This window comes from Pagrus major, chromosome 20 (genome assembly GCF_040436345.1).
Source record: "Pagrus major chromosome 20, Pma_NU_1.0".
Classification (NCBI taxonomy): domain Eukaryota; kingdom Metazoa; phylum Chordata; class Actinopteri; order Spariformes; family Sparidae; genus Pagrus; species Pagrus major.
In genome coordinates this window covers 14,111,488-14,137,351 of record NC_133234.1, presented here as the reverse complement: position 1 = coordinate 14,137,351, position 25,864 = coordinate 14,111,488, and the positions used below count along the sequence as shown (strand labels likewise).

Genomic DNA, 25,864 nt, shown 5'->3' with positions numbered 1-25,864 from the left:
AAGTGCTTATTATTACTACTGCATGACTTAATGATTGCACCCTTATCATTAAGTGTTACCTGTATACTTTATCGTAGGATAAATCCATGGTTGGTTGGATTTGTTGATATGAAGAAAAATGTCAAATATCATCAGTCTTATCCTTCAAGGTTGGTTTAAGTGGGTGGGGAATGAATGAAGCCGATGCATTGTCCTCCGAAGTGAAAAAAAAAATTAAAAAACGTGTGTGTGTGTGTGTGTGTGTAGGGTGACGGTGGGGGGATGTTCAGGGGGGGAGGGAGGCGAAGCGTCACATGCACAACAGAATGTCAAGGAATAACTCTCCACTGCCTCATCCCCCCCTCACTCTCTCTCTTCCTCTAGACTCCCTCCATCCTCCTCCTCCATCCTCCTCCTCCAGCATGCTGCTCTCCTCCTCCTCTCTTCTCCTCTAGCTCCTCGTTTTCATCTCAACTTGAACTATTGGTGCATTTAATTTTTAATGATATGCATAGAGCTCACTTTGTCCACCCCCTCTCTCTCCCTTCCTCTCTCTCTCTCTCTCTCTCTCTCTCTCTCTCTCTCTAGTTTCTGCTCCTCTCTCCGCCACCTGTTAGTTAGTCTCCCTCTCCTCTCCGCACTGGAATCCCCTCTTTTTATATGAGGAGTTTCACACTTGTGCTATCACTGAGGTAAGTCCGCATTTATTTATTCTTTTATTCTGAAATGCAGACAGATTGGGAATGTATTTTTCACACTGATTTCTCTGCATGAATGCATCTTTTATGTTTCACATCTCTTCTTTTTAAAAACATCTTTCCTCCCCTTCTCCCTCACCCTATCTCCACTTTTCTTTGTCTGTGTGTTTTTTTTCTTGATGAGAGAGATAAAAACTAATGAAGCAGCAGCCAGAGCGCGAGACGCTCACATTTACTCAGCACCATCCTCACACAGCTGGAAGGTGCAACATGTGTCAGTCTGTTCTTGGATCTTTTCACCTGCTCTTTCACTTTACTTTCACACCTTCAGACACATGCACGCTGACAGCCACAGACACTGAAGTTAACTCATCCCTGGCTGCCTGAAAATAACTTGACTCTAATTGACAAGTGCTCGCTGTCACTGTGGCTGGCAATAAATGACGTGCTGACTGTCAAGCTCTAATGAGTAGCTACAGTGGGCGCCACTGTACTATACCATCTGCCTGTCAGCCAGCAGCTTGTTATTTAAAGGTGAACGGAGCCCGCCGCAGGGGCCCCATTGTATGTAGGACACAAGAGAAGAAGAAGAGAATCAGTCAAGGAAGAGATAAGGAAGAGAGAGAGAGCATCGCATACCCACAGGTGGAGCAACACAGTGCCTGGGAAAGACTGACGGAGTGATAATCACAGAGATAAAGAGGGGAGATGGTGGATTATTAAGGTGGAGATGGGAAGGTAGAGGAGGGGGATTGTGGGAGACGGCGTCCGTGCTGTGATGTGACTCTAATTTAAAGTGAAGGAGCTGAAAGAGGAGGATGTGGAGGAGGAGGGGGTCGCATGTTGCACAAAGATATTCCTGACTGCCGGCTTCTGGGAGCTTCATGCTCTCATCTCTAAGCTGGAAACATATGTAACCTCACAAATATATGTGCAAAGGGGCCATGTAGGATATACTGTACTGTATGTGGTTGCATAAGTAAGAGCTGCAGGGCTTCTGTGTGTAGCTGCTGTGGACAAGTTGTGCCATTGTCTTGAGGCTTATAGGAATTATGTAAAGTTGTTCAGCCATGTGCTTCAAGGCGAAGAAGAGTCATGTATGTAAACGAGGGATAGCACGTAAAAATCTGCCAAGTGTGAAGTGAAATCCGCACCTAGTTATTTTTCGAGTGTGCATCAGCAACAATTCTGAGCGTTGAGATGATGATGAAAAGAGAAGATGAGAGAGAGATTCCAGCTGGCAGCATGAGAGCGATCAATCATGATCTCGCTGGGAGCTTCTGCTCCCCCCACGAGCTGCAAGCCACCATGCCCTGCTGTACGTGTGCAATCACCGCCACTGCTGCTGCTGGTGATGATGCTGGTGCTCCAGCTCACGGCCACATCTGCCAGGACTGGGAGGCGACTGACTGCGCACATTATATCAACAAACAGTCGCTCACAAGCCTGCAACAGCTGCGGAGAGATGAATTAATGATCTGACGGAAGTGTATCTGTATGTTTGCTGGCATGCTTGTGTGGATGTATTGATGTGTTTGTGTGTGTGTGTGTGTGTGTGTGTGTGTGTGTGTGTGTGTGTGTGTGTGTGTGTGTGTGTGTGTGTGTTTTGAAGGATTATGTATTATTCACAGGAACAATCGTTATTATCAGCTCATCCAAGTAAATTAATCTTTTAATCAATTCTGGCCCAAATCCTCATCATCACAGGGAGTTTCATTAACTTGTTTTCACCTTTCCCTTAATGTCTCGCAGTCCACTTAATTTCAGATTATTTCTTTTTTATTGTTCTGCCACTGAAGTGATTCACAGCACAGTAGCTGTTTATCTTCTACCAACACTCCATCTCACATTTGAAGAAGAAGAGTCACAGTGTCTTTTCCTGAAGTCTGAGGTTATCTCTGTGCTCCTTAATTGAGCAGTGATGAACTCTGACCAGTTGTTCAGTGCGTAAGAAGTGATTAATTTTGCTACTGTGGTCCTCAATGGCACCAAAATGGCTGCTGCTGATTTTCAAAAAGGCACAATGTCCATCATGTTCCAACCCGGAGCCAGCGCTCTGTCAAAGTCCTTTCAGTCAAATGAGTGGAGGAAGTTTGCATGCTGGCACACTGCTGCATGTTTGCAGAAGTTTTGTTTCATCTGGAGCCAAGAAAAAGCTGGATGAGCTGCGGTGTGTATCACCCACTGTTGTGCTCACAGCAGAGAGCCTGGACCACACATGACGAATGACCCTCACTGCCTCCTGTAATTCTGCTGAAGGTCAACAGTCAGAGGCAACAATTTCAGAGCCAGAGAGTCATTGGTCACTGACTTTATCCTGATGACTGAAGGGCCCGGAGTTAATTTGTTTACAGGTTTGACCACATAAACAGAGGTAAGAGGGAAATGAGGAATAATTACAGTTTTATACAGTTTTTAGAGGAGGAGATCAATTAAAAACCTGCATTCATGAAAAAGCGAGTTCGATTTTGAGCAATCTGTGAGGTTTATACAAGCTACGACCAGCGGTCAGTTATCTTTACTGAGCACACAGAATGGAAATGGGAAAACAATAGGCTAAATCTCTCTAATTAACACGTTACATCAAAGTCAAAAGACGACTCTGGAGTAATTCTTGGCTGGCGCAGTAACTTTCTTAATTAGTGGGCTGTAATGACCTGTCAGACATTCATGAAGTATCAATCTTCTCATTTAACTCTCAAAGCAAATGAGTGCATGTTGAACTATTCCTTCACCCCAAAATCAAAAATACATATTTTTCCTCTTACCTGTAGCACCATTCATCCATCTAGATTGTTTTGATTTGAGTTGCAGAGTTTTAGAGATATTGGCTGCAGAGGTGTCTGCCTTCTCTCACACATAATGGGACTAGATGGCACTCGGCTTATGGCGCCAAAAAACACATTTGAAAAAAACTCAACAGCAACGTCTCTTGCCAGAAATCATGACGTCACTCGAGATAATCTAGGCACCTCGTTGTGAGCAGTTTCTTACAGTGACTCATAGATGAGAGATTGGCTTTCTACTACTTTCATAACAAAAAACTTGTTTTGAAAAGTCTTAATTAATACAATTCTGAATTAGACGTGTCGTTTCTTTCTGGAGCTCATAACAGAAGATGCCAAGGAGTCAGACATCTTGCTCCTTTCTCATCTCTGCTCTGAGTTGCACATGTGCAGTACAGATCAAGCAGCTGACAGCCACATGGTGGTTAATTTCTCTCTTTCAGCCTCAGTCTTGACTGAATGACGTTCAAGCGTTGCCTTAACAGTGACTGATGGGAAAGTATCAACAAGCCAGCCTCCGTAACTTCATCACACATCATATCATCATGGCTGACAAGGGGAGAAACTGAACGTGTTCACCCCGTTGTTGTTTTTTCATCACAGCACATTGAAGCCAGAGTCGATAAACACTCGTGACCACTGAAGAGTCAATTGACGCCGCAGTAAATGCAGATTATCCTCTATCACATTGAAGACAATAGCCAGATGTTGGTGTGTCTTTTGTCCAGTGTGACATGGGTAAGACTAAGTATAGTTATAAGTATAGGTATAACGGTACAGCTACACTGAGAGGGACATCATTCCTACATGCTGAACTGCCCCTTTAATACAGGTGCAGGTTTGAGATCATTCACATACCTTATTCTTGATGTTCCACTTATGTACTTCTGTTTGTGGGGATTCATTTCCTGCCGTTCTGTCATCAGAATAAAGTCAAGACGGCACATAATTCCCAACTATCTACTCAAAGCTCAATTCCCGACTAGAGATTCTCCTCATTTTTTATATTTCTAAACTCCACAGACGTTCAACTTACAGACATCACAGAGGAAGTGCAAATATTCACAGTGCAAATACTCACTTCTCAGTTTCAATCGATTAATGCAGAGCGAGCAGAAGGGGGGGATCTGTTCAGTATTGAGGACAGAACGCCCCCTCAAGGCCTGCTGTCTTTAGAAAACAAAAGCTGTGAGATTTTTGTAATCCACCCCCCTCGTTTTTATTTCGGGAAGAGAGCAGACACATCAGCCTTGTGGTCAACTCTGTTCCCTGCTTCCAACAACTTTATATAATCATCAAGACACTTCTCCCAGTCTGAGTTGTACTGGAGAGCCGTTCCAGCCTGTAAAGGCTTCATAATTACCTGTCTGTCTACGGAGGATTGTTAAGCACTTTAGATAACATGCGTGGCTCGGCGGCTCACACACGCTGCGATCTCATCAAGGATTATTAGGATTCGGGGGAGACCCCAATTGTCTATTATCCTTTATCCTCCCTGATAGGCTTGAGTTTATTCAGATGTATTCAATTGAAATGCAAATTTGCGCACACCCTCTGCTGTATTTTGTCATCTTATGAGTAATGTCTTTCTTTCTAAGAGTTCTAATTATGTTGAAGGAGGTTTCACTGTGAGAGCAGATTGAGATAAACGCTTCCTATCACAAGTTCTTCTTCTTGACTCTACAGCAAATGAGATATCAGAGATAGCCAGATACAGGAATAGATCTTCTTCATCACCAATCATCGTACTAAGCTCGCCTGGTTTCGCTTGGAAAAGCAGAGGTGAAATTGAAAACAACAACTCAAATCTGTGGATCAAAGTCTTCGCTCTTGTTCCGTATGAATGCATTCCCAAATATGAATATATTGTTGTATTGCTGAAAACTTTCTAACTGTTCCTTCGTCATTCTACTCTTTCCCTGTAGCCCTATGACTGTGCGAAAAGGAAAACGTTTAGGCATCTCCATCCAGGAGCACATGGCCATCGACGTATGTCCGGGGCCCATCCGCCCAATACGCCAAATCTCTGCCTACTTCCCTCGCCTATCACCCACTTCCTCCTTCTCCGAGCCGCTCTCACCCAATCAGGTGGCAGCTCCCACCACACTCTGCCCCAGCAGCGCGGGTCAAGGTGAAGGGGCCGCTGGCGGAGGAGTGAATAGCAGCCTGTTGTCACCGCTGTTACCAGGGGCGGCAGGTGGAGGGGGCTCACTGTCGGCCATGAGCAGCATGGACACCTCCATCGAGATCGACAGCTGTGACAGCGATGATAACAGTGAGTCACCTGAAAGTAATGACTTGGTTTCACTAAAGCTGCTTGCGACAGAATTAAAATCAACTCAACGCAGATGTGGATTCGGGTGAAGGGAAATCAAAATGAGGTTTTGCTAAGGTGCTACGCCCGTCCAGCTTTCTGTTATCACACAGCACACAGCAGCACATGTGCAGTTTACAACTGTTTTTAAACAATGGGTCTTTGTTGACTGTTGACTTTGTCTTTGAGAGTGGCTTCAATTATCTCATCGAACTCTCAGCAATGAAGTGAATAAGGTTATTTTCTACAAAATGAGTGACAATCTCAGTCTCTTCTCTAATAGAAGTCTCGACAGTTTTTCCCAGATAGTCGATATTTGTGTGTGTCACATTTAAATTGTTTCTATCCACTGCCTTACAGCCTCCTTGGGGACGTTAGAGTTCGACCTACTGTATGAGAGAGCCACCAGCTCCCTACACTGCACAGTCCTGAGAGCAAAGGTAAATTACACTGGTTATCTGTCTTGAAGTCGGTTGATAGAAAGCGCTGGTTTCCAAATTGTACCATTAGCCATTAGCATTGTCACTGCGAGCATGGCTGTAGATTTTTAGTCTTATACAGTCTATATACTTGCATCTGTTCATTGAGCTTCTTACTCGATATCCAGACTCCAATTCTACAATTGTCACAGTTGAAACATGGCTGAGCAGCTTCTTCGTTTCACTGATAACATTTCACTGATAGGAAAGAGAAATTAAAGGTCTGAAGTAACACAGACTCTGCGCAAATGTATTACATCTTCCTATTAGTGTGTAGCGCCACTGCTTCAGTTTTCAGCCTCAATTCATATATTGTTTTCACAGCGTGCAGTGTGGCCTCTGCACGATGTGGTTCACTGGTCAGCTGAAACTATCTGTCAAATTAAAGGATCCCCCCATTTCCTCTCTAGCTCTGTGCTTGAGATTCAATTTGTAAATGAATCCCTCACCTCTAATTTATTACAGGTGTCGGCAGCTTCGACATTGATCTGCACCAACTACTTTACACTCTCTCTTACATCCTTTCTCGGTCTCTATCAGGGTCTGAAGCCGATGGATTTCAACGGTTTGGCTGATCCTTACGTCAAGCTGCACCTGCTTCCGGGAGCCTGCAAGGTCAGATTACATTATAAGAACGTATTTTTGTTCCTGCGGTTTTCCACAACTGAATTAAAAGACCTTTAGTAACCTGGACTTCTGAGTGCATATTTAATACTCGCTTTAATCTTGAGCTGCTTTATGATAGTGCAAGCGCAGACCAGTAAATCTGCACTAAAACAAAAATGACCTTCGAGCCAGTAAGAAGCTGTTTTAAAAAAAAAGCTGAGTTACATTATTGTTTTCCTCTCCTCTCTGCTTTGATGCACAGGCTAATAAATTGAAAACGAAGACTGTTCGTAACACGCTGAACCCCGTGTGGAACGAGACACTCACCTACTGTGGAATCACAGAGGAGGACATGTACCGCAAAACGCTCCGGTAAATGTTTGTTACGGAGGCTTTTCTTTTTCTATTTCTGTCTCCTTCACTTCCTGCCTCTCTGCTCCGTCTTGCCCATCAGAAAGCCGACTGTCGCTTACAAAGGATTTCTTATCGTCTATCACAGTCTTTTACTCTCAGTTTATAGGCCTTTATCTTCTTTGTTTCACCATGTTCCCTCTCTCCACCTATCTCCACTGATCCTTTGATCCTCCTCTGTCACCTCACCTTCTCTCCTCCCTGTCCTCACATCTCTCCCGTCCACTAGGATCAGAGAAGATCTCCCCTCACTCCTTCTAAGCCATCCCTCTCTCTTTGTCTTTCCTTCTCCCGGCCTTTCTCTCTCTGCTCAAGATGCAGTGACAGATTGAGGTCAGACTACGCACCGCAGGGTGTTTTAATTTCATTGACCCCCTCCAGAGGTGGCAAAAGCTGCGAATTGTCTCTGCCTGTGACTAAAACTTTGCCACTGCACACGTGGGCATGGGATTTAAATAGGATGGACGGTTGATCTCTCCAGGGAAATTAGAGAAACTGGACCTACAGCCGGCCTCCGACTCTGTGTCAATTCAGCAGAGGCGTTTTAATGACAGGAGGTTTAAAGCACAGAAACATGAAAACACGTTGATGTTGTTTGTGTACAAAGTGATTTTTGCTTTTTTACATCCACGTAAATCTCTAATGTAACCAATAAAACTACAATCGGAAATGATAATTCCAAGCCTAATCAATTTAATACATTTCATAAACGCCTCTGTAGATATGCTTGCATTTTTAGTCGATTATGTTGTCTTGTAGTGTGTTTCTCTTTGCGCAGACTTAAGTCCAATGTTAGACTACTTCCAGTTTATCCACAAGGTTAATCAGCAGGAAATATTTCAGCGATCTGAGGGCCCAGACACACTAAACCGACATCAAAGACTCTGTGTGTCTCGGCCAAAAAGCTGCACTTAAACACACCGCAAAGACTACAGCCAACGGCCTACGGCGTGAGAGGTTATAACTCTCCATACCAGCAGGTAGCGGTAGTCTTTATTAGTCATTCAACAGGGAAACTGGAAGACCCGTAACTTTGGATATTCAAATATGATAAAGCAGTGTTTTGTTGACAGCAGTCTTGCTTATATAGCGGCATAGAAATTGCAAATGGCACTGGTGAAGAGGCGGAGGCGCAAAATGAGGAGAAACCGTGCAAAATGGGTGAAATCGTGGATACTTTAAGAGACAGGCTCATTTGGACTATTGTTCTTTTTCCGTGCACTGCTGAGCTGAAGAGCCAATCAGAGTGATGATTGCTCAGTCAGCTGAAAAGCCGCCAACACTGGCTGACCAGCGCAGGACACACCACGAAAACTAGAGCCACGGATGCTTACGGATGCAGCCCTGACAGTGGCGGATGGCCGACAGTCGTGCTCATGTCTCAGGATTCTTAAATACCAACAAAGTGATGCTGACAAAGATCTGGCCACAGTCAGACGTCTGGCAAAGTACTCAAAACTGCTTCTGTGTTAGTTTCGACGACAATGGGTGTCCACAGGGCACATTTTGCCATGACGACACACACACATTACACACATCACACACAATGTGGAAAACGTTACCAGGGGCTGGTAATTAAGAATGAAATCCATCAGAGAGAAGGGAGGTGTGTTTATTTCAGCAGCTTTGTTCGACCACAGCTCCACAAGATAGCAACCACAAGCTGTGCCACATTTAGAAAAAGGGCAGAGCTCTTAAAAAATCAGCAGCTCTCTTATTGTTTCTGCTTCCAACTTCAAACCAGCAGCCACAGGGAACAGAGTGCAGTGTTTTTTCTGATGGATCAGTGCGGTTTTAGAAAATACAGCTCATAAGTTACAATTGTGTATTTATGTTGTTGTATGATGACAAGAATTCAGGATTTTAAAAAGGGCTACATTTTCTCTTATTCTCTGACAGTTTTAAGTTAATCCACCTTCCCTGCTGTCGCCAACAACCCTTTAAAAGGAGAGCTGCATACATCATCAGCGAACATTTTTACATGTCTGACATGGACATTTAAGTTGGTGACAGCATGTGATTAGATTTGCCATGCTGCTGTCAGACATTATGAAGTCTTTCTGGTGCAGTAGGAAGTGTGAGCTGTCGTAGTGGTGATAAAATGTCTGTATTACCACATACTGTGTAACTTCAGCCTTATATCCGCCTCACATTATAATGACTCCATGCTTCACACCTGCCTCCTTGACCTATTGTATGCTCACTCACCACTCCATCCTCGAGGACTTTGAGCTGTCCTTTACTCATCTCATGCATCGCACCATCTTTCTCCTCTCAGCTCCGACTGATCTCTCATTATTCTCCCGTGCGCTTGTCTTTTTTTGGCCTCCCATCCCAGTCATTTCTCTGTCTTACTTACATTTTCATTTCCTATTTCTGCTGCTTTTTCCATTCTGAAGGGTTCACGTGTCCTTTTGGATAATAAGCTGCTAGACTAGAAATTACCTCTGGGGGAATGCCAACACATATCTTGGTGTCCCCGGGCAACTGGCCCCTCGCACCTTCTACATTTCTGCAATATCGTGCTTTATTACTGGAAACTGAAAGGCAGCGGGCGACTGCGACATTTCGTTCCCGTGTTTATGAATTTGGTTAGAAGTCGAATAAAACAGCAGGCCAAGAGGCGGCATGTTCACATCTGGACCTCTGACAGAGCTACTTTCATTTACATTTACATAAATCACAGAAAAAGACAACCCCACTGGATTTCATATAGCTTGTAGCATGCTCTTTTTTCACTTCTGCCTATAGGAACGTGCATATTTGCATTCATAAATGACTCCTCACGCACAGATTTAAATAAATTCTCACATTTTTATCTCTCCCTCTCACCCACGTCACTCCATCCCTCGCTCGGTGGCTTTTGATTTCACATATGCCTTCTCCCTCCCTCTCCTCTGCTCCTCTGCTGCTCCCACCCACTTATGCTTTTCGGCTGACGCTACAGTCAGTCTAAAAGTTTGCCAGACCCATAAATATGGATCGACTTAACCTTGCATGATGCACTTCACACTATCTAAATTCCCCCGGGAGGGAAAATGCTAATTACTTGTACAATATGCACACACAGATGCTGCATTTACACATAGGTGATTTATCAGACTGTGTTCTCTTTAATTCAAGTCAGGTTATTATTATGATGTTGCCACAACATTAGGAATAATTGAATGAGTCATAATATGTAGAGTCGTTTGAACACCACTTTGCATCTTTCTGCTTAAAATGGTCTACCTCTTTCTCATTATTCTAATTCAGTGTTTCCCTCTCACTTTTTCCTCATTTGTAACCTCCCTCCCTCCCCCTTCATCCTGTCTCCCTCTCCCAGGGTGTCTGTGTGTGACGAAGACAAGCTGACACATAATGAGTTCATCGGGGAGTCGCGGGTGGCCCTACGCCGCGTGAAACCAGACCAGACCAAACACTTCAACATCTGTCTGGAGCACCCACCTCCTGTGAGAAGGGGCAGAAAAAGAATAAAAGGGAAGATAGGAAAAGAAAGGCTAAAAGGATGGAAAGAGGAAAATGAGTGTGTATTAGAGAGATAAATGACTGGAGGGCACAGTTATATCGAATATATTAAGGCTTCTTGTATGACTCACAATCTCATCTTTTAAAGTTGAAAAAAAAGACATGGAGGGAAAAAGACAGGGAGGGGAGAATGAGGTGAAGAGGAAAGGCAGGAAATCGTTTACGCGCCAACAGAGGCGTTAAAATGTCGATATTTAGTAGACAAGATCAATCCGCTCCGATGATGACCACACACCTGGGTCTCATGAAATATGAAAAACCAACGTGTCTGTACCATCACTGTGGCATCATTAGTGAAAGAGCTGAACAAATGACAAAAATAAAGACTATGACTAATGCTGATATTGATATTTGAGAGTAAACAGCAAATACACAGGCAGATCTTTTGTTACATACAAACATAATCATAAACATTTAAAGCAGAAATCTCTCAAAAGTGTTTATTAAGATTATAAGACAGATATAGTAAACGGTTGCAGGCATTTTATAGTAAAACAATATACTCTTTGATAATTCTTTGGGCCTTTTAATGGCTTTATTAGAGAGGAGAGCTTAGAAGGATGACAGGAAAGGAGATGAGAGATGACATGTAGCTGAGGGGCCACAGGTCGGATTTAAACCCTGGGCCGCTGCAGCAAGGACACAGCCTCTGTACATGGAGTGAACGCTCTACCAACTGAGCTACCATGGCTCCCCTGGACATTATACTTTATAGCTAAAGATGACAATCACACAAAAGATAAAAGTACTTTCAGAACACCAGACTTCAAACGAAATGTATTATCATAAATCACACAGAGCCTTGCTCTACGCCTTTAAATGACTAAATGTATTTCATACGGACCCTAGTGGACTGTTGTGCACCCACAGATGGGGAAAGTATAATTCAAGTTTCAGGGTTCATACGACCCAAACAGTCAGAGGAATTTATTAAATATTCTAACTACAAGTAATTAGTTACAGTTTATAGATTCTTTATAAAGGCTACATATGATGTAACTGTTACATCATATGGCCACAAATATATGGACAATCCATCATAACATCAGATGTGGTTGCTGAACATGTCATTTAAACCCCCCTAACCCCCAAACCATGGACATTAATCTACTGCTACACCAGCCTCCACTCTTCTAGGAAGACTTTTGACAAGATTTCACAGCCTGGCTGCAGGGACTTGCTCACATTCAGCCACAGGCGTTACAGAGGTTGGCCCCTGCTGTTTAATGATAAGGCCTGGCTTGTGCTTGGCATTCAGGATTATCTAGAAATTGTTGGAAAGGGCAGAGGTCAGGGCTCAGTGTTGGCTATTGACGATCCTCCACAGCAAACTGGAAAAACATGTTTTTATGTATGTTGTTTGTATTGTGTACAGGGGCATTGCCATGTTAAAAGGCCATCCACGAACAGTTGCCACAAAGTTTAAAGTACACTGCTGAATAAAATATCATTGAATAATGTGTAGCATAAAGATTTCCCTTCAGTGGAACTAAGGGCAGCGAATAGCCCCAGACCAGAACGGCTCAAAGGACAGTAGTGTTCACATATTACTAGTAACATGGCACCTTCTGACATATTTGAGATGATTCTTGCCTGAGCAGAAGTATTAGGTAAACAGAGAGTGTCACATCTATTCTCATAGCCCACAAATAGCTTTTATTGCAGGCTAAATGTCAGCTGGGTCACACATGGGAAAAGGGTACACGGAGACTGGGAGAATAAAGGGAGAGGAGGGGAGGAGGGCGTCAGTAGACATAGAGAGCGTGTGAGAGAGATGAGAAACACATGAAAAAAAGTGTTGGAGAGTGGGGGGCATGTGTATGTGAAAACGGGCAGCAGGGAGCTGGGTTTTTGTTCTTTATGAGATGGAAAGGGCTGTTGGTATTAGATTGGCCCTCAGGGGCCGGTGGCCACTCTGCGATCAAACACTAAAGCCCCTCTGTCATCCTGCGAACCTGATGCTGTGACAGGCTTGTCATTTTCAAAGTGGTTTTGCCTTCAACTCAATACATCCATCTCTTTCTGTACGCCCTTTGCTCCTCTAACCTACTTCTTCAGCTTCTCTGAGTCGCATCCACTTATTTTTTTTATCTCTTTCTCCTTTTTTTTCTCTGTCTCCAGCTGCCTTCACCAACAGCGATGAGTACAGCCCTGAGAGGAATCTCCTGCTACCTGAGAGAGGTGATCACATGACTCCTCTGTTTTGGTCAAAATGACCCTGCATCTGTCTGTCTGTCCTAACAGTCCATCATTCAACCTGTTCTTCATTTAAGATTCATCAGAGCAAAAAGTTTTGCTGTTTAAATCCAACAGGTGCTGAAACAAACAAAAGGTCATTTGCAAAATGAAACAACAGTAGTTTCGATGAGCGATGTTGATGGATTGTTTTTCACTATTTTCTGCCATTTTATAAATAAAATATTCGAATAATCAGAAATTTAAAAAAATACAGATTAACTGATGAATACATTCACATCTTACTGGTTTTAAAGCACACACATTGTGTATACTAAACATTACAGCAAACTATTTTTAAACCATCTGAGTGCATGTTTTCCACTGTCCCAGACATCTATCAGCTTCCATTCATTACCATTAGACATGGAAATCAATTAGCAGACTGGCTTGAGTCATGTAATCCATTAAGCCAACACTGATATATCGTTGTGAGGTAATTAATCGCAGTACATTTCAAATCAATCTGTGGTCAAACTGGATAATCAAGTTTGATTTTTGTATTATGTGGAAATTAATTCAACTTAACGGCTGCTAATGACTGTCTGGAAAAGGGGAAATACATGCAAATATCTTAAATTGTACAGTTTACATTAGTGAGACTATGTAACCTTTGCTAAACAAACGGGAGCCACTGGGGCCAAAAATGGAAGGAAACTCTCCCGAGGAAACAGAATTAAACTTTAAGCCTCTATAAAAGACAGTTATGATGGAGCTCAGGATTTATCAGGTGCTTCACATCAGCTTTACTGTATGAACGTGGACTGTGTGCGTCCTTTGGGATGTGTAGGAACACAGAACATTAATTAACATTAGATCCTGATCGATCCTGTCGGCCTGTTGGGAGATGTAAATAATCGATGAGGTTAAACTGCTGTGCCTCATGTGTAAATGTGCACAGGGGACGCACTTATGTTACTGCTACTATGTAATCAATATTTTCCTTATTATAGATGTATTATTTCACCCACCTACTTCCCATTCGCTGTTATTTATAATGTTCATTTTCATGATCAGGCTCCCTGATCAGCGGATTCTCTACAACTCTACATTACCCGACGGCCCTGACTGAAAGATTGTGTAACAGTAACACAAGTAGAGATGAGTCATAAAGTTGATGCGATGAGTATTGTTTACAATAACTTCAGAGTAGAAAACTCCTCCCTCAAGCACTAGCTTACATACAATTTAATTATTTGAAAGTGTATTCGTCTAAAATGCATGTAATATCTCATAAATAACAATACTTTCACTAACATTAGGCCAGAGATCTGATTTACTTGTTGTGCCAGAGAGTAAAGAAGATGACAGCTTGAGTTTACGCAAAACTAGCAGTTAGTCCAACTTTGCCAATATAGCATAACATCGTCACTGTGATTCAGTCTTTTACAGCGGTATCTATGTATCTTTACTAAAATTAGCTTAAGTTAGTGAGGGAATGTCTGTTATTTTGCTTGAAGGCTGATGGTTACTTATATCGATTGCAGAAGTGGTTGCTGATTGATTTTTTTCTAGGACAAATGGATTAATCGACCAACCCTGATATATAGTTGTTTTTTTTGCCTTCATGTAGCTTAACTACTAAAATGGCCATGACCCTTCTGTATTGTATTCCCGTACGTCTTTTTTACTGTTTGTTTGTTTTTTGCTTTAGTTATTATTCTATTTATATATTCACGTATGATTGACATATGATTTGGGGGAATTGTGTTTGCATTAGCCACTATAGCCTAATGTATTGAATCGAGCAAGGGTGTTTTATTATTATCATGAATTCAACCTTTAACTTGTAAGAGCAACGATGGCGATATATTTATTTTTTCGCAAGTTACAGAATTATGGAAGGTATACATGATGTGTAGTATATACTGTACAGTGGACTGGTCCTTTAGCTAACAATCCTGTCTCACAGCTGTTACAAATTCTTAATGTCTCTGTTGTTTTGGACACAGTAATATTTTTTGCCAGTTAGGTAAATTAAAGGGAGTAAAAACTTAAGGCCGACATATCCCTTTTTACTCAATTAAGACAAACACAGTAAAACAGCTGCCTCTGTATTTCTTACCACAGTCAAGGCTGTTTAATGTGTCTGATCCGTCTTGCCAGTTCCCCAGCCTTGCAAACCCACCCACAAATTTATCTCCTTCCCATTCGTCTGTCACCGTGTGTGGCTGGCTCCACATTGATGCCTGTTTATTTCCACCTCCCTAATGAGTTACTCTCTATCGATCTGTGAAGGTCTGAGCTGTTTCATTACCAAGATACCTGGTTGCAAATTATCCTCACTAATTGTGAGTTTTGTCTCCTACTCAGTCACGGCAGATGGCGAACGGCCTGTTGGCAGTAATGACGATTCCCAAAGAAAAACACAGACAAGGAGAGGAGAAGAAAAACGGAAGGAAGGGAGAATCAGGAAATAGAAAGGGGACAAGCTGTTGAGACAATTAGAGAAAGGGAAGGGAGGAGCACTGAGGAGTGTGGGGCGTGTGGCATATTGATCGTCCTGGCTGTGTCCACCTCACGCCTGAAGATAAGATTTAATGAGAGATGGAGAGATTTAAAGGAGAGGAGAGACATTTAGTGAAAAATACAGTTGAGGAGTTTAAGTCAATAAAAAATGAGCCTTTTTCTATTTTCTGTAGTGAAACATCAAACATAACCTGGTTGGAAAAGTCGCACCTGCAGTGATGAAAGTCCTGAAATAGCAAACGTGCGTCTTTCCTATAAATAACATACATGTATCGGTGCTGTTGGCCATGAGGGTGAGTCACGGTCCTGTGAGAACATCGTCTTCCCCTTTTTCACCCTCTGTAGCTTCTTCCTCGCTTTCTTTCATCTGTCACTTTGAATCTACTCTGTTGTTCCGCTTGTTGTCAAATGCTTTGGTAACAGTTTGATGTTGTCCATGGAAAATACTCGAGCCAGGAGCGACAAAGCGCATTAATATGACTTTAAGGTTTGTCCGAGACAGGTCTTTGCCATCGGACCGTCTGCACTCCTGTTTATTACAACGTCAGTGATCGCTGGGTTTTGTCTCTGAGCTGCGGCAGATGAGCTCAAATGTTACATGAAAGTCACTGAGCTCTTTAGGTGTGTCTGCTGAGGAGAGAAAGAAGAGAGAGGAGCTACATCACCGCGAAGGACAGGAAGTACATTTTAGAGCAAAACCATAGAACTGTTAAAAGAAGAAATAAGGTATTTTCCTTCTTACAATTAAAGGTTGAATTCATAAACAATTACAGTCACCCTCGTGCGATTCAATGCACTCAGGGGTTTCACTTGTGTCAAGGTTTACAGTGACAGTACCAACTAGAGTAATTTATGATTAGGTAGTCAGTAATTAATGGGTAGTCACTACTTTGTGCCAATCAGCGGCTGATTCAGAGTTAATCGGGAACAACTCATGAAGAAAGTGCAGGAAAAGGGCGGAAAAAAAAAAAAACACAGGAAGTAAAATATGACACATGAGGATAGAATCTTCAAAATAAAACAGGAAAATAACTGAACCAAAACCAAGGACCATGACAGTGTTCTTTATTATTTGTTGACTTGATTGATAGAGAGAGGTTGTGAACAAATTACGAGCGACATGCCTTTCTATCTCCATCAGACAAATGGCAGATAGTATCGTGAGAAATCACCGCCGCTGAAGACAGCATTGGAAATGTTTGGTTGCGTTGGTTTACATTGACGTCATCAACATCTACCGATGACATGTTCTACGGAGTTTGACTAGGTTTAATTATTTTTTTTAAAAATCTTTCTGACTGAGCCAGCTGTGTATAATATTAGGTGTTAGTTGGTCAGATTATGTCTTAAAGAGGCTGCTGTTAACACACAGTTACATGTCTTTTCTGTTTTGCTGCCGCAGGAAGATCTCTATTATAGCTTTTAACCTGCATCAATTGATTTTTGTGGCCTCAGTAAACACAACTATGACATATGATCTCTTTATTAAGTTGATAGGGCGAGCGTGTACGCAAGCAGCTGTGGCTTGTTTACACATCGAACAGACAGAAAGCAGCATTAGCATTCATTTGAAGTTTGAGTCAACAAGTCCAATATCCACACCTCTGTTGATACTGTTTGGCTCTTGACCAACTGTGGAGGGAAATATCTGACTTTTTAGCTGCTAAGTGCTCCACTGTGTTCAATGTACTTTCTAACTTTGTCTGTTGATTAGTGCTGAGCAGGAAGTGTACAGTGACAGCGTTATGAGAGCGATTTTGTTGGGGTTTTTTTTAACTGAAAACAGCTCCCTGATGTGCCCGGAAACGGCACTAATGAGAGCAGCGAGAGAGAACAACAACAGTAAAGTTTTGCGCCATAAAACCAAACAAACTTACTAAAAGGAAAAGTTTGGTGATAAAAAGTTTAGTTCATACTCTGAGTGATCCCTTGTACAGTACACACAGACATTTAATCCACTAGTAATATTTAAAAATTAAAAAAAAAAAATGATTACAGTAGCTTGAAAGAAAAACTTGAATATTGTTCATCAGCAGGTCACAGCCTCTGATGCATCATCCTCAATGAATGAAACCTCCTTCTAACACTGATCAGTAAAGCAGAGGTTAGTACGATTGTAGATACCAGTGAGCACACGCTTAATTTGAAAAGTATTCAACTGAAAAATGAAAAGTGAAAGTGAATGAACATGCAATGCCTAACTACACTGACACCGACTGACCCGCAGCTCTCACCAGCCAGCAGGGGAGATGTGTTAGCAGCCAGTCAACACATTTTCTAAGCTCTTTTAGTCCAATAAATATATAAATAAATAACTCTGTTAAATGCCACAATCATATAAACACACGCAAAACAGCTGTTGTGAATATACCTCATTCTGAAAAGGCTACCCAGTGCAATAATTGCATCTAACTGCTGTAAGTGTGTGTTTTGTGCTAACGGGGTTAGCCGTGGAACAACAGGCCCATCACTTTCTTCGCTAGCGGTATCCAATTAGCTTTACCTCGCATCTCAATCACATTTAAGCAAACACCTAACTTTATCATAATGACCGTTAACAATGAATATGGCTATTGTTCGCACCACTGTCAAGCTAGTGTGTTAGCATTGGGAAATTTTAGCTGCACTCTCTCTGCCATTCTTGTGTGACTAGCTCGCTAATAGCTTTAGCAATACTTATCCGCCTAACCTTGTTGAAGGCTCCAGTCAGGCGCAATGAGGGCATGGGATGTTAAAAGATTTACTACAAATATATTGAGAAATGCTTAAAGAATAACTCACCAACCCTAGCTTTAAAGCTGCTGTAAGCGTTGTCATCGTTTTGCAGTCAACGATAACGAATCTGTCAGTCTAGGAATGTAGCTCACACACCTTTTTCCTGATCTCTTATGTCCCCTCTCCCCCTCAGTGGGAGACCGAGCAGCAGAGGAGTCTTGAGGAGAGGGGCCGTTTGCTGCTCTGCCTGCAGTACCTCCCCCCGGCCAGTGATGGCGACGTGAAGGGCGAGGCCAAGGAGAGGGCTCGCGGCGGGTTGTGTGTGGGCGTCAAACGCTGCGCCCACCTGGCAGCCATGGATGTCAACGGCTACTCAGACCCCTACGTTAAAACGTAAGGAAGCGCTACCTGAATGTTTTGGTGTGTTTGATTAAATAACATGTAATAATGCCGCAACCTTAACAAGAAACAAATCATTTTTGCCCTCAATCATTGGACACCTTTAAAATAATTAAACACAACTTAGACTGACGGATTGGTATTTTACGACCCTCATTTCAGAACAATTTCAACATGACTCATCCATCTCCCTCCTCACCGCAACACCTGTGTTTGGTCTTAACTGGCCGTTGGCTTATATTGACCCCATGAATCACGCTCATGAGTGATAGATGGTATTAGTTAACCCCGCATAAGGTAATGGTGACAAATGAGGGCAGCTTTCACACAAGTGGAAGCCATTGTAAAATATATCACCCATTAATCTAGATAATGGTAACAGTGTGTGTGTATTGACAGCCTTCAAAATGGACTGAAAGACAGCGACATGATCTAATGTTATGGGCGTACTGTATCAAGGAGGAGACAGAGTCCGGTGCTATTGTTAGTGTCATCGAGGTCCTGTAGAGTTTCATTACTCACTGAGGAAAGAAAGGCATTACTGTGTGTTTCTGTGTGTGTGTGTGTGTGTGCGTGTGCGCGGGAGGGCAGGAAGGTCCCTGGGTTGAATGATGCACCCTGACAGAAGCTGGACAAATGAGCTTTAAAAATCCCCTCCTCTCCTTCCCTCCATGCTCTCCTGAGCGCTGCCTCTGCCTGTGAGGTTGTTTGTGGAATGAGTAAAACACTAAACAACCTCCCGTCACGCACACACATTCACACACACACACACACACACAAATCTCCCTTCTCCTTTTCCCGTCATGCCTTAAACTCAAATGTTCTTCTTCACACCCACTGAACGTACGCACACATCCCCGTCACAATCCGCAGGAATACATCACGCACCTTGTGTCATTTTGGATGCGTGAGTGCATCTTTGCCCTTTGGCTGGAGCTTTTTCCCAGATGCTTTGTTGTGTCTGAGAGCGTGTGGGAACATACGCTCTCTCCGAGCTGTGGGTGGTGGGTGGAAAGCAAATGTGAATAGAGATTTCGCCACGCTCCTTCCAGCTGGCTTAAAAATATCCTTAGAATTTAATGACAGCCCGCGTAGGGATGCTGAGCTTTTTCAATCTGTGCTGTGTTGGTGGAGGAATGACTGATCAGTTCACGCTCATACATGATTAGTTTCACATAATACATTAAACCTTCGAGGGGATAGTTGTACGTTTTGAGAAGTGCTGTTTATTCACTTTCCAGCTGAGAGTTAAACAAGAAGATGGATACCACTGTCATATCTGTGCAGTAAATATGAAGCTACAGCCAGCAGCTGGTTAGCTTAGCTTAGCATACAGACTGAATTCAGGGGGAAACAGGTGGTTAGGCTATCTGTTCCCTCCTGTTATCAAGCATGACTCTTGGCAAGACAGCATATAAGCATATTTCTCAAAATGGCAAGCTGTTCCTTTAAAGGATAAGTTCACCCAAAAATGAAAATGTAGTCATGATTTACTCACCTCCACAGAACGTTTCTGGAGCTTCACAGCAAAACAGCGTTGCAGCATTCTACTAAACAACTGAAGTAGATGGGGACTTGTTTAAAACGTTTTAAAAAAGGACATAAAATGGTTTCATACAGCTTGTCCAGCATGATCTAAGTCTGTGGAAGCCCAGAGATCCCAAATTGATTTGAAAAGACGTTATTTACACCCTTGACGCGTGGTCGAGCCTGTGCACCCACTACAGATGGGGTGCACCTTTATCTTAGCAGCTACAATGAAGATTTCCACCTAAAAAAGGGTGTAAATAACGTCTTTTCAAATCAATTTGGGATCTTGGGGCTTCCACAGGCTTGGATTATGCCTGGTGAGCTGTATGGAGCCATTTTATGTATAAGTCCCCATCTTCTTCGGTTGTTTAGAAGAACACTGCTTTGCTGTGAAGCTCCAGAAATGTTTTGTGGACTACGAAACTTCACCCGATTTTCCATTGACATGAAAGAAAGAAAGAAAGAAAGAAAGAAAGAAAGAAAGAAAGAATATAATGGAGGAACATGATGATTTTCTATGTGAATGAGCGTACATGATTGTATCACATTCCTCTGTCTCAGGTACCTCAAGCCAGATGTTCATAAGAAGTCCAAGCACAAAACAGCCGTCATAAAAAAGACTCTCAACCCGGAGTTTAATGAGGTAGACATCCATGTTTGTGTATGTGCATAACTGTGGGAGCAGGAAGCACATTTACAGTGGTTGAATGTAAAGAGACAGCTCATTTAGACTTAAAGTGTCCTCCTCCAGAGACACCACACTGCATGCAAAGTTTCTGCAAATCATTTTGCAAGACAGCCAATTACAGTTCGCATATTATTATGTGCTGCCTCATTAGTGTGTATTTTAAAGGTTTACAGAGGAGGAGCAACATGTGTGTAAGGCGTGATCCTCTGACCTTTTTGCTCTCATCCACTCACCCCTCTCCCTCTTTGCTTTCCCCCAGGAGTTCTTCTACGAAATTACCTTCTCAGAGCTAGCCACCAAGACGCTGGAGGTCACAGTGTGGGACTACGACCTGGGAAAGTCCAATGACTTCATCGGTGAGCTGACACCACACAAACATGCTGGCAGCTAATAATTTCCTGCTGGTGCTTTTTGGGATTACTGATTAGCTCTCTGGCTAGTTCATTAGCAGTCTAATAATGTTGTACCCATGGCAGATGTTACCAAAGATATTTCAAGATGGTCTCTATTAACTGCCTTGATCCGAGTGCAGTGCTGTGTGTAATTTGCGAGAACTGGTTGCCAAAAGGGTCTCATTGACATTCTGGCTTTTCAATATACTTGCTCCACGAGTGGGAGTAAGTCATTACGTTTACTCCTGTTCTTCTATCTGAATATCTTTTTCTTGGACTTTTTTTTCTTGGACCTTTAAAAGTCAAGATTTTTTGTTCCTTACAGTCTGAAAAGGTCAAGTCTGGTGTTTTTCTATATCTTTTATTTTCAACAAATTCTGAAGAGGTAAATCTCTTTAAGGGCTCAGCAGTTTTCCTGACACAGCTGGGTACCGTAGTTTTTTTTTTATCAAACAGGAAGTAATAACGCAATTAGTTGGGGCCCATTTTCCACATTTTGTACTCTAGTGAGTATTTCTAGCACCATGACGTTGTATGTGGGATCAACTCAAAATAAATTACAATGCTCATGTTCGTGGCAGTGACGGAACTTGTCACCGAGTCCAACAGTGTGGCTCGCTGATGTGTTTGTTATTGTTTTTTTGACAACAATGGAGCTCTGTTCCACAGAGGAATATCCGGCCTTGGTTACACAGACAATACTTGTCAATAGGATGGATTGGTCTTTTGGTCTTTTCGTGGGATTTGTTGACAAGTAGAAAAATATACCAAATCTCCAGCCTCGGGTAACTTTTTAGATTGAAAGAGAGTAATACTTCATCACGGCTGAAATCCACTGACCAATGAGGGGATTAGGAAATGTCCACAAACAACTGAGTCATACTCTGTCAGTGAAAACAAAAATATGAGCCCCATCCCCAGGATAAAGTGTTACGGAGTGTAAGGATTAACTTTTCTTCAAACCACAGATTCGTTGTCATAGGCTTCATACAATACTGACATTTCTACAAAGCGTGTCAAATCAAGTACACAATACGGAGGTGAACAGGATGGTGGTGGTGTTACGGACGAGAAGGTTGCAAAGTCAGTGACCACAGTTGGCGATTGCGTTTCAACAAGTGTGAAACCCCTGGATGCTTTTCAGGAGACCTCGGGACAATTTCCAGCCGTGTTTGTGGCCATAAAAGACGGATATTTTGACAGGAAGTCTGGACATTTCCAGAGGATGTTTGAGGTGACATCACATGGTGTTTTTAACAATACCATCGGGACATCTCGAGCTGTGTTTGTGGTGACTAAAACAGGTATTTTAAGCCAAAACATGATCTTTGTGTGTGTTTTTTGTGCCTAAACCTAACGAGAGAATAAGCACAGCGTCATCACAACATAACATTGAAAACTGAATCTAAAGAAATGAAAAGTTTCAACGTACTTGTGGTTTGCAGAAATGTACGTCACCAACATTTATTCTGGCGATTGTGTTGTGAAGAGTAACCAGATTTTTAATGAAATGCAGACATTTAAAATTATTCATTTACATTTATTTTCATCACTGTTCAGCTCTGTCTGATGGTCAGAAGACTACCTGTGTATCAGTAGACACTGGTACAATCACATAAACTCAGATGTAAAACAAAAAAACGTTTAAAAAGTCCATTTTTGCTTTAGGCATTAAAGGGAAATAACATTTTCAGCTCTTTGGGTAGGACCCCACTTCAACTGGAAGTAATGCGGATGAGCAAACATCACTTTTTCCCTATTAAGATTTCTTAAATTCACATTTATTTATGTTAAATTTTCTTTTTTATGTTGCGACAACACTGTGCTCATGTTTTGGTTAGTTTTAGGCACAAAAATCCTTGGTTAGGGTTAGGAAAAGATCATGTTTTGGCTTAAAATACCTGTTTTGGACACCACAAACACAGCTGGAAACTATCCAATGGTCGCCACACTTACAAATGTTGAAACGCAGTCTTGAACTGCAGTCGCTGGCTTGGCACTGTCTTCTAGTACAGCTGTAACTCCACCACCATCCTCTCCACCTCCAGATATGAAAGTCCTGTCATAAACACATAATGTGAACGTGACAGACAAAAAAGGCTTCAAAAGTAACATCTGTTCTTCTTTGTGCACTGGTAAGGGGGTGTGTCCTTAGGGTGTCACTCGCAGGGAGACACTCTGCAGCACTGGATAGACTGTCTGAAGAACAAGGGCAAGAAAGTGGAGCGCTGGCACACGCTGACCAACGAGCTGCCTGGATCCACGCTGCAGGAATGAACTGATCCTCATCCACTGTTACAGACACCGGAGAGACTGACCTGACGACTCGGGATGAGAGACGTTTCATCGCATGCTCTGAGGATTTTCTGCATGACTGTGAAGGACTCATATCCTACTTGCTTTGTGTCATGAATGAGACCATAATTCACACACAACACACCCAAAGGGGTCACATTCAGAGATCAATACTCTAATCCTGGGCTCTAAATAGACCCTGATGCAAATCTGGGAAGGCGTCCCCACCAGTAGGAGAATTTTCATAATCATATTCATAGGGATACGTGTCCCTTTTGTGGGTTTAACGTCAATCTAAATGCGCCTCTGCACTGCTCCAAACTGGTCAGAGCTCAATCAAAAAGAAATATTGAAATCGTGCTAAAGAAAATCTAATGAGGGAGAACGCTGAATTATTCTGCCGGTCGTCCCTCATGTCAGGTTTATGTGCTCTCATTACACTCGGCCTGTTGTTTCCATTAACGGCTGACATTAAAACTCCTGTCTCATACCTCTCCCTCGCAATAATGATTTGCCTAATGCTTCCGAAAGATTTCCAAGTGGTCTTAACACTGTCGGACGTTTTGTACCTATTGATCTGATTTGGATTGGATTGCCTGCAGATAATTGGTTCTTCCATGTTGATGGTACGTGTCAGTTACATTGCATGTTTTGGTGTTGATGGAGCAAACTAAAAGACGACTAATCTGCCGGGCCCTGCTGCAGGATTCATCATTGTGTTGTTCCCAATTCTCCTGAGGCGTGCTGCTCTGATTAACTGAAGACGTTTTTTTAATTAATCTGAGGGTAACAGTTGTTTTTTTTTAGTTTCTTTATGTTGTTCACAGTTGTTTAATGTGTCAGCTCTAATATCACTGTGTCAGTTTCTTGTTGGTGACACGTCGATGAACCCTTTTTCTCCACAACCCCTTATTCGAATGGACGAGAACAGAGGTGTAACTATCAGATTATTTTGTGGAGAGCTGTGCGTGGTCACACAATAAATAAAATCATCAGCCTTTTGTTGAATATCTAAATTAACAAATATGAATGGTGTATAGAGCACAGTGTTGTCTGATAAGTCTCCATGGCTGCTGCTTTACTATGGATTGCATTAACCAAGCTGCAGGTGTGGTAAAAGTGGCATGCTGAAAATACCAGTGGTGTTCATATGTAAATATATATTGTGTTGCACTTGCTTTGGATGTTTGTCTTTTGGAATTGAAAGTGTGCATGACTGTTTCTTCTTCTGTTTTGTTTTGTTTTTTCATAAAACATTCATATTGATCGATCGTGTGCAGCCCTGAATTTCTGTCATGTTTGCTCTGTGGTTCCAAAGTGGCCTCTCTGAATCTCTTCTGTTTACGTGCGGCTCAGTGGCAAATCCAATAAAGCCAACACTGCCACCTACCCTTCAGGGTCCGCAACTGCAGCCTCTTGTCTGACATTCGTAGGGAATTTTCCCATTCCTATGGGGATTTTATTGTATGTATGAATGTACCATGACTCCAGGAATTCTCACAGAAATGTTCCCAAGAAGGCCACTGACTTTATGGCATTGACATATTTATCGCCTGCTTTATTTATTCATCATGAATAAAGCATTTATTCATTGATTGTTTGTAAGCTGGCTCAAGCAAAATTCACTGAAGAAGAGTCAGGAATATCCATTTTCCAGTGATTTCCCTTCATAGGATTTTTTCAGGGCTTTTTTCCAGGAATATCCTGTGTTACTATGGTAATTTTCCTCTGGGAAGTGGTTCATTTTTAAGTGGTGTAATTTGACAAACTGGATTAATGTTAAATGTACTTTTAGGGAAATTAGTGGCTTGAATCACATGGCTGAGAGAACAGTAGCTAAATATGTTTTTGGTGTCTGAATTTCACTAATGAGCAACTAATTTGTCTGTCTGTCCATCTATCTATTGCTAAATTTATTCATTAGATGATCCCGTGACATGGATATTGAATATTCTGTTTACTTGTTTCATTAGACAAGGAGGTCAGAGGTCAGCGTCATCAGCATTAGGACATCTGGATGTTTCTGATGAACGCACTGCTGCTCAGTGTCCCACATCATGGACAGAGCATCACGCTGTGAGGCTGACCGTGAGCTGTCCGAGTGTCTGACTCAGGAGCAGAGTCATAGACGTCGGGACAGAGACGGTCTACATTTTAAATAGAATAAAAACACATCGAGCTCTTTGCAGCTCTACAGTTTCTGATTAGTGTGCATTTTCTCATGTATCCTGAGTGGGAAAGAAGACTCTTTGTGAAATCAGAGGAGGCTACTACTGTTTCATCTTAGTCACAGTTTGTTCTTCCCTGTGCTCTTGAGCAGGCTAACAAACACCATAGATG

At 42.3% G+C, this 25,864-nt stretch overlaps 1 protein-coding gene across 1 annotated transcript; it reads left to right on the top strand.

The window, feature by feature from the left end:
- The first annotated feature begins 639 nt into the window (after positions 1–639).
- LOC141015983 (double C2-like domain-containing protein alpha) lies at positions 640–23,506 on the top strand. Its single transcript, XM_073490210.1, has 11 exons — positions 640–671; positions 5,389–5,738; positions 6,138–6,217; positions 6,797–6,871; positions 7,125–7,234; positions 10,599–10,725; positions 12,923–12,982; positions 18,414–18,613; positions 20,711–20,792; positions 21,097–21,193; positions 23,370–23,506. The coding sequence occupies exons 1-11, from the start codon at positions 640–642 to the stop codon at positions 23,504–23,506; spliced, it is 1,350 nt and encodes a 449-aa protein (XP_073346311.1).
- Positions 23,507–25,864: the final 2,358 nt, after the last annotated feature.

What these genes read in the sequence shown, in the direction of transcription:
- LOC141015983 (XM_073490210.1), top strand. Translation starts at nt 640, where the DNA reads ATGAGGAGTTTCACACTTGTGCTATCACTGAG. An exon ending in CTGTGACAGCGATGATAACA is followed by an intron (nt 5,739 to 6,137) that starts GTGAGTCACCTG and finishes ACTGCCTTACAG; the next exon opens with CCTCCTTGGGGACGTTAGAG. An exon ending in AAAGTCCAATGACTTCATCG is followed by an intron (nt 21,194 to 23,369) that starts GTGAGCTGACAC and finishes TGCACTGGTAAG; the next exon opens with GGGGTGTGTCCTTAGGGTGT.